General features: G+C 44.7%; 1 protein-coding gene across 5 annotated transcripts; it reads left to right on the top strand.

Moving 5' to 3' along the window:
* The first annotated feature begins 713 nt into the window (after window positions 1–713).
* On the top strand, window positions 714–6,326 carry LOC100272442 (uncharacterized). Of its 5 annotated transcripts, none has more exons than XM_035967777.1 (6): window positions 808–997; window positions 1,174–1,271; window positions 3,507–3,595; window positions 4,993–5,236; window positions 5,678–5,794; window positions 5,861–6,326. In XM_035967777.1, exons 2-6 carry the CDS (start codon window positions 1,183–1,185, stop codon window positions 6,015–6,017), a joined length of 696 nt encoding a protein of 231 aa, XP_035823670.1. In that variant the 5' UTR covers window positions 808–997; window positions 1,174–1,182; the 3' UTR covers window positions 6,018–6,326. The 5 variants fall into 5 exon arrangements, with proteins under 5 accessions (XP_008681362.1, XP_035823670.1, XP_008681365.1 ...); XM_008683143.4 differs by having other exon boundaries at window positions 847–1,078; XM_008683140.2 differs by having other exon boundaries at window positions 714–997; window positions 5,678–6,326.
* The last annotated feature ends 2,774 nt before the right edge of the window (window positions 6,327–9,100 follow it).

Below are 9,100 nucleotides of genomic sequence, written 5' to 3'. Positions count from 1 at the left end.
TGTAACTGAGGCAAGAGACACCAATCTTGTGGTGGTCCTTGTAGGAACTTTGTGTTCCAAGTGATTGAGAAGAGAAAGCTCACTCGGTCCGAGAGACCGTTTGAGAGAGGGAAAGGGTTGAAAGAGACCCGGTCTTTGTGACCACCTCAACGGGGAGTAGGTTTGCAAGAACCGAACCTCGGTAAAACAAATCCGCGTGTCACACCTCTTATTTGCTTGCGATTTGTTTTGCACCCTCTCTCGCGGACTTGATTATATTTCTAACGCTAACCCGGCTTGTAGTTGTGATTATTTTGAGAATTTCAGTTTCGCCCTATTCACCCCCCTCTAGGCGACTTTCACACAGCCCAACCAAACAGACCCTTAGAAGCCCCCACGGAAAAAATCCTTAAAAGTCATTGGAGGAACTAGTTAGAGTTATACAATTTTATTTTAATTATTATGTACTTTTCTAGTTTTTTATTTATCACGTTTTAATTTAAAAACGAACTAGCGAGCGATAAATATTCGAGAACAGAGGTAGTAGTTTTAGTTTTATAAATATCATGTTACTTTTATTTAAAATTACTGTATAGTTCATCAATGTTTTAATTAAATTCAGTAAAAATATTTAGCTACATCATTTTACGTGTTTAAAATGGAAGATATAAAATGGTCAAATCTAATGTATCTGTTGCCTGCTAATAAGTTCTAGATTTTGGAGAGATTGTGCCACTGTGGCAACAACATGTAGGATTGCGGTATCCAGATAATACGATAGCAAATTAGGCCTTTATTACCAGTAGCTTGGATTTCCGAAAATACCCCGGACAAGTCAGGGCGTGACTCGTCAACTGCTTTCGGCCCAAAACACTTCCCTGCTCTCTCGGTCTCTCCCAGAGTCCCAGCTCCCTCACTCTACTCTGGACGCGACTCGAACTTAAACCCTAGAGCCGCAGCCCCGGTCGCTCCACCGACCCCAAATCTCAAATCAGCGGGAGGGAACTCGCACGCGAAGGCAAATACGCTTTAGATCCCCCATTGCTTCTGGCTACTAGGCCAGCGCGCCTCGATTTTCTTCTCCGTTTTGGTCTAATTCGTGAGGAATTTGGGTTTTCTCGGTGGAGCTTGGTTCCGCTCCGCCTTGGAGTGGATTTCGGTGACTTCTTTGTTCAGATTGTTTCGCTCTTGCAGGCTGAACTCATGGCTCGCGTCTACGTTGGGAACCTGGATCCGCGTGTCACGGCGCGGGAGATCGAGGACGAGTTCCGGATGTTTGGGGTTCTGAGGAGGTGAGATGCGGTGCCTTTGCTCGGAAGTGCTCAGCTTTGTTTTTTTATTGATAGCAGTAGCGCGAATGTAGTTTTTCTATGATTTCCCCTGACTTGCCTCTATCGTACTGTTGATAGCATAAACAATTTATGTTTTGAGTATGATAGTTTCCTGTTGAGCATAGTGTGTATTGTGTACTAGTGGTAAGACATCAATACGTAAGCCTGTGCTCCACTTAGTGGTCATGTGATATGGTATGCATAGAAATCAATAAGGAAACTATGGTGCAGTGGCTCAATGTTGATGCACTTGTGTATGCTTTGTTTGTTTGTTGAGTAGAGCAAGTTTCAGTAGAGCTGTGTCTGTTTCTTGACAATATTGGAGTTTTTTGATGATGCATATGCGGTTTGAGAAATAGAAGGGAAAAGCAGCAGTGCTATGCTCACGTTAAATTACAAGTACCTGAGGCCTAGTTTGGTAGGACTTGGGCTTCTGCATGATAAGTTGGCTAGTGTGGTTTCAATTTACCAGTACATATGGTGCTCGATCTTGTCTAGTTAGCTTCAATAATAGACAATCACATCTTGTTAGTAGTATCAAGGTCAAGAAAACTAACAGGTCTAAGATTTCCACTTTATGTGTTGGCTGCATCCTTAGTTTCTTGCGGACTAGCTTTTTCTTTGAATGGCTTGTTAGTTGTTATTATCCTTTGTTTTTTTTTGAAGAAAGGCATGACCTCTTTCTGAAGATTAAGGGGTGTATTTCTGAACACTCGTGATATAATCCATAACTCTAGTACACTTGCCATTGTGCGATTACTTTTATGCTTCATGTTGATGAAGAATTGAGGGTAGGCCTAGTGCAATGGTGAGAGTTGTCTCACTAAAACACCAGGTCATGGGTTCTAAGCAGCCTCTTTGCATTTGCGAGGAGAAGGCTTGCCTCAGTTTATCCCTTCTCTAGATCCCACCCATATGGGAGCCTCTGGCACTAGGTCTGCCCCATGTTGATGAAAATCGAAGATAATGCAGTAAAAAATACTAGGTGAACATGATGACGAGTAAGAAACAACCAGTGATATATGACTATATGTAGAGTAGATTGAAGTTGAAGTTATTATGATAGATGGCAAGATTGAATCATGCCAATAGGTCTGAACTGCATCCAACATAATGATGTTATCTTCTGACATGTAATTTTCGCCTATGATCTATAAATGAAGGTTCTTGTCAGGTGATGTCAGAATTGACAATTAACTCGGAGTCATTTTTTCAATACTATAGTCCTATAGATATCTTAGTATAGGATGAAATATGTCAAGAATATATACTCGGGGTACCCATATCAAGGTCAACAAAAAGGGCATATACAGATAGGCCCATCGGTTTGTATGAGAGCCCATGGACTCGGGCATCACGATCGGGAGGACTACCACCAGGGGTATTCGAGAAGATCAAACATGGCATCACGGTAAAGATCTTATTAGAATAAAGAGATGATCAATATCATAACAGATAAGGCAAAGGTCCTAACGGACAAGGCAAAGATTTCTAACATATAAGGAAGACACTTGTAATCATAGAATTGGATTCATGCACGACTAGGTAACCGACTTGGAACCATCATGCACTAGGTAACCGACTTACCGTCATGGACTAGGTAACCTAGTCTGTATCCATCATGTAACCGCGCCTCCTTGAACTATAAGAGGAGGGGCAAGGGAGCCCTCAGGGGCATATCAGATCATAATCAATAGCCGCTAACATACAAGATGTAGGGTACTATCTCGCATCGAGAGTCCGAACCCGTCTAAATCTTCATGTCCTCCATGCATTTACCTTCAACTTTCGGTCTCATGACCTACCTCATAAATCCACTGCCGAAAAATCCTCGACAAAATAGTTCAACATTTTTATTTAGTTGTTTGGTGGCAATATGTTTACATCTGTTTGTAGTTGAATTTTGACAGGTTTAACTATTATCCTATACAAAAGTGCCATCTTTTTTACTTTGGTTTCTCAAAATACTATCTGATGCGGATTTGGTTGAATTTGTTTCTGCATTTGCATGCTGAGTTGTTGCTTATCTCTCGGTTGCTCTTGATTAAGATGATACTAAGTTAAAAATGTCCATAATAAAATTGTTGTTTGTTAATCAAGAAATGTATTGAACTCAATACCATATCACTTTTTTTGTACAATAGATTATTATAGTTTATATGCTTTCACTTGGACTGATTTGTTCTTTCCATGCAGTGTATGGGTTGCTAGGAAACCACCAGGGTTTGCCTTCATTGACTTTGATGACCGCAGGGATGCACAAGATGCCATTCGTGAATTGGATGGTACTTAATAACTATAGATGCCTATTTATTATTACTTTGTAGTGTAGAGAACTTGCCTTTTCTTGTAAGACTTTCTACAAGTAATTTATGCAGCTTTCTGATATTATGTAGTTTCTTTGTAAAGAATGTGGCCCTATTAAATTACTATATGTAAAAAACTAATTTTTTCTTCTTACTGGTAGATTTGAAAAGCTTATAAACTTTAGGTAATATAATAAAAGTTTTCGATTCACAGCAATTACCACTCTGCAGTAGGAAGTTGTGCCTCTAATGAAGTGGTAGCTTTTGTGATGTCAAGATGTGAATTGTGAAAGATATTTGTGCTGCCTGTTTTCTAAGTTCGCATTGCTGGTCACTTCCCAATAAATTTGCCTGTCTAAACTTCATTATATCCATCAAGCGAGTTTTGGGTGCATTGCTTTACAGCTGCAAGTAATTAATATTTTTGAAAAGTTCAGGCCATATCGTTTAGTATGCTTGAAGGTATCAACTGTCTTTGCTTTTATTGTGTTCTGTGAGTTGAGTTCATGAAATGGGTAAAAAGCTGTCTTTCGTAACTACTAACTATGAAAAGTTTGTGCCTCAGCCTATGGTTAGATACATATAGCAGGGCACTTTTACCAGGAATAGGAATTAGTATCCATTATATCAACTGACATTAAATACTAAGTCATGCCTATAGTTATAGCAATGCTGTGATGTTGGATATCTTGGCACTGCTGTGCATTGTCGATGCATATGTAATTATGTATACTAATAAACAAGAGTAAAATAAATTTCTGGTCCTTAAACTTGTCATCCTGTGTCAACCCGGTCCATAAACATAAGTGTGTCAACCCAGTCCTTAAACACTCATCCAAATGGGTCATGGTTGACATATGGACCCCACATGTCAGCATGTATCCAAACGGGAGGTGAGAGAGAACCGGGAAAAGAGATAGAAAAGAGATACATGCTGACATGTGGGGTCCATATGTCAACCACGACCTGTTTGGATGTAACTGAGACCCAAACAGCGTTTAAGGACCGGGTTGACATACTTTAAAAGTTTATTGACCGAGTTGACATTGGGCGAAAAGTTTAAGGACCGGAAATGTATTTTACTCAATAAACAATATCTTACTGACAATGGAGCAGGTACTCAAGTCCTTGTCCTTCAAAATGCATACAGCAGCAATACATCAATACAAGGCTTGCTTTGCAAGAAATCCATTGAGTTTGTTTCAAACTGTTAAAATGCTCACATCTTACTTGATAATGACACTTTCATCCATTATTTATTTATTTATTTATTTATTTATTTATTAGTAATTGAACGAAATTTTGCACTTCAGCTACTGCGAATACATATACTTCAGCATTTTGTGAATTTATGCTTATGGATTTGTGCTTAATAGGTAAGAATGGTTGGAGGGTTGAGCTGTCAACTAAAGTTGGTGGTGGCCGTGGCCGAGACCGTAACGGTTCTGATATGAAGTGCTATGAGTGTGGTGAAGCTGGCCACTTTGCACGTGAATGCCGCTTACGGATTGGTTCAGGAGGCTTGGGTAGTGGAAGGCGTCGCAGCCGAAGTCCTAGATATCGCAGCCGCAGCCGCAGCCGCAGCCCAAGATATCGAAGGAGCCCAAGCTATAGCAGAAGGTAATTTGCTAATGACACCAATTCACCACATGTATTCATCCAGTAGTTTTAATTAAGGGTTGGGAAACACGACCTAGAAATCCTAAAACTTTTGAGAACGAAGCAAAATTTCGGAGATAACACGTTCCCTTTAACCAAGTGAGTATCCACTATCCAGTATGGTCTCAGATTTGTTGGATAGTATTTAACCAAACATTCGACTATGCATTTGACTTATTGAGTGTTGTTCTTTATCTTGCATTGGTACTATATAATACAATGCATTCTACACCCCCTCCCACCTGTTATAGCTTTGTTAGCGTTGGCCTAATATTTCAGGGGAACATGTTGAGAGACTTCATAAAATACAGATCAATGTCTTCTTGCCTAACTAGCAGCCTTTTCAATGCGTTATTTTATGTTCATCCTGAAAACAAATGTTCGGTTTTTCCGGAGCTACAGCCCGCGAGATCGTTCTCCTAGGAGGCGAAGTTACAGCAGGTCGCCACTGGGATCTCCTGCACGGAGTCTCAGCAGGTCACCGCCGCTGCCGCCGCCTCCTCCCAGAAATAACAGCAGGTCACCACCTGGAGCCCGAGAAGTGAGCAGGTCGCCGCCGCCACCTCCTCCCAGAAATAACAGCAGGTCACCACCGGCAGCCCGAGACGTGAGCAGGTCACCACCGGCAGCCCGAGACGTGAGCAGGTCGCCACCACCACCTCCTGATGCCAGAAGAAGCTATAGTGGATCCCCAGGACAGCAGCCACAACGCGACGAGTCCCCATATGCCAATGACGCCTGAGATTCTCTTAGCTGCCCCAAGATGCTGGAAAATGCTAGGGGCCCCCAGCATGTTTTGCCTGTCCGGTCGGCACAACTGTAATTCTGTAGGATCGAGTCTGAGATTTTGTTCCAGTGTTTTGGGTTTCCCTTGACACATCGCTGCTGATACAATTGTGGAGGCAGGAGCACAACGTTTCTGTTTTAAGTATTGACTGGATGACTTTGGGCGCTTGTAGTTGTCAAGGCAGGACCTGATTTGTGTTAGGCTTGTATTACTAGACTGCATTCGAATTTGGAGAAAGTGTTCATCGTGCTGTATGTTGAGATATCTCACTAGGTCAGGCTCTATTTTTATTTATTTTAACTAAATTTATTTAGGTCTCTAAGAAATTGTGAAGTAATATTTAGGTCTCTAAGAAATTGTGAAGAAACATGTATTACCACCTCTAGGTGCGCTTTGCTTGTCCTACAGTAGCATGTAGGCGAGCTGGTTGCCGCTGGCAGGCCTCTTAAGCGCGAATAGCGACGCAATGATGAGCACGCACGGAGCATGAAGATGGTGAACTTCTTTGGCATGAGCACCATGACGGGGAGGAAGAGCGTGAAGGTGATAAAGGTGAAGAAGATGCCCGTGGCGGTATATGAGCGCCTTCACCGAGGGAAAGCTGGTGGCGCTAAGGGTGGTTGTAATGGATTGCGATTTAAATATTTCTTTATAATATAAATGGTAGGTTATTAAATAAATTTTAGTTAAAAATGAATATAAGTAAGGTTTGATCATAATTCGATCTGATCCTTAAATTTTATAGTGTAAAATTTAGAGTTCATTGTCACCCATAGCTGGCGCTCTAGAAGCTCTCCGGTAGCTCCCACACGCCCTAGGTCACCTTGCGGTGGTCAGATTGAATATGATGAGAGGGAGCATGGAAAGACCGGATGCCTAGATCTAAAGCTTGTTTGGAGCAAGGATATCGGAGGGATTGCAGGGGCTAAAATCATCTTGGTATTCAAATTTGAATAGTAAAGATATTTTAACCCTTCCAATCCCCTTTGTATCCTTGCTCCTAAACAAGCCCTAAGGGGGAAGCTGCTGGTAACGCTCTAGAACCTCCCCGATAGCTCCTGCACGCCCATGGTCACCTTGCGGCGGTCAAACTCTTTTGCACTGGTGCCCTCTCCCTCCTCCCCCTTGCTTGCATGGCGTCTAAAGGCCGACACCAAAGCCTGCAGCGGTGCACGCTAAAAGCCCCCTACATAGCGGCAACTATCTCTCTCTCCTGTCTGTTGTTGCCCCTGCCATTGTTCATGTGTCGCGTTTTATACTCGCGAGTAATTGTTAGTAGATTAAAAATGATAATAATGGAAAGTATGAATAGAAAATTATATTTTATGGTTGTAGTGACTTATATAGGGAAATTTAGAGGGAACAACTGCGGGAGATGAAAAAGTAGGTAGTGGAATTTTGGCGACGTGGCGCAAAAGTGGGATATAGAGAAAATTTTAGAGGGAACCACTATGGACAGCCTTAGGTCAAATATGATGAGAAAGAGCGGGTGAAGACCGGATGTCCGGATCTTAGGATTTTGGGGTCGAGATGGGAGGGAGGGTAATCACGAGCTGAAGGTGCCGGAGATAGTGTCGTTGTTGGCGGAACCGACAACAACCTCAATATCGAAGGGGAATGGGGAGGAGGAGACATCGAAGCGGATGGTGGGGCGTACAAGTTCTAGTCGGCGAGCAGGGAAGGCTGCGACTCAGTCGCAGAAACAGAGGAGGCAGCGGTTCCGTCGGTGAACTAGGCCTGGGTCGTCTTGTGCATTGCGGTGGCGGTGACGGTCAATGGGGTGCGGTGGGGCAGGTGGGAGTGAAGCGGAGAAATAAGAGAAAGAAATAATTTCCTCTAGGAGGAAATGGGAGGCGTGCGCAGGCGAAGGCGAGGCGTGCGTCTGCGGAGGTGGAGGCGAATATGGTGCTATCGAGTTTGGGAGAGAAACAAGGACACAACGCTCGCCCGTTGAATCGAATGAAAAATTTGGGCACGATGTTCCTGTGCACGCGGCCATGCGTCGAGAGACACGGTGGGCAAAAGCCTCGTCGAGCGCGGAGGGAGCTCCAATCTCCATGGGCTTTTAATAATAGAGATTTCATGCACGTATAGTATATAGGAGACGCGGGGAACAATTGTAACACTGCCACCTAACAGAGTATGCACAAACATCAAAAGCAACACAATATCTTTAAATTGAAGACAATGATGAACCTAGGTGTCGGGGACCATAATTAGGGGTACCCTCAAGACTCCTAATTCTCAGCTGGTAACCTCCATCAGCATAAAGCTGTTAAGGCCTGATGGGTGCGATTAAGTCAGGGATCAGTCCATTCGAGCGACTCGATCACGCCTCGCCCGAGCCTAGCCTCGGACAAGGGCAGCCGACCTCGGAGGATTTCTGTCTCGCCCGAGGCCCCCCTCCGACAGCGAACATATTTCCGGCTCGCCCGAGGCCCTGCCTTCGCTAAGAAGCAACCCTGACTAAATCGCCGCACCGACCGACCAAATCGCGGGAGCATTTAATGCAAAGGTGGTCTGACACCTTTATCCTGACGCGCGCCCCCCGGCAAAGCCGAAGTGACCGCCGTCACTTCGCCGCTCCACTGACCAGCCTGACAGAAGGACAGCGCCGCCTGCACCACACTGACTGTGGTGCCACTTGACAGAGTGAGGCTGACAGGCAGTCAGGCCCTGCCGAAGGCACCACAGGAAACTCCGCTCCGCCCGACCCAGGGCTCGGACTCGGGCTAAGTCCCGGAAGACGGCGAACTCCGCTCCGCCCGACCCAGGGCTCGGACTCGGGCTAAGTCCCGGAAGACGGCGAACTCCGCTCCGCCCGACCCAGGGCTCGGACTCGGACTCAGCCCCAGAAGACGGCGAACTCCGCTCCGCCCGACCCAGGGCTCGGACTCGGCCTCGGCCACGGAAGACAGACTCGACCTCGGCTTCGGAGGAGCCTCCACATCGCCCAACCTAGGGCGCGGGCCAGCCACGTCAACAGGAGGCGCCATCATCACCCTACCCCGAGCTGACTCGGGCCGCAGGGAATAAGA

This window comes from Zea mays, chromosome 5 (genome assembly GCF_902167145.1).
Source record: "Zea mays cultivar B73 chromosome 5, Zm-B73-REFERENCE-NAM-5.0, whole genome shotgun sequence".
NCBI classification, from domain to species: domain Eukaryota; kingdom Viridiplantae; phylum Streptophyta; class Magnoliopsida; order Poales; family Poaceae; genus Zea; species Zea mays.
This window is presented reverse-complemented; position numbering and strand designations above follow the sequence as displayed.

Excerpts from the sequence above, each read along its gene's own strand:
- LOC100272442 (XM_008683140.2), top strand. The coding sequence starts at position 1,183 with ATGGCTCGCGTCTACGTTGGGAACCTGGATCCGCGTGTCACGGCGCGG. Across the intron at positions 1,272-3,506 it reads ATGTTTGGGGTTCTGAGGAG|TGTATGGGTTGCTAGGAAAC; the intron begins GTGAGATGCGGT and ends CTTTCCATGCAG. Across the intron at positions 3,596-4,992 it reads TGCCATTCGTGAATTGGATG|GTAAGAATGGTTGGAGGGTT; the intron begins GTACTTAATAAC and ends TGTGCTTAATAG.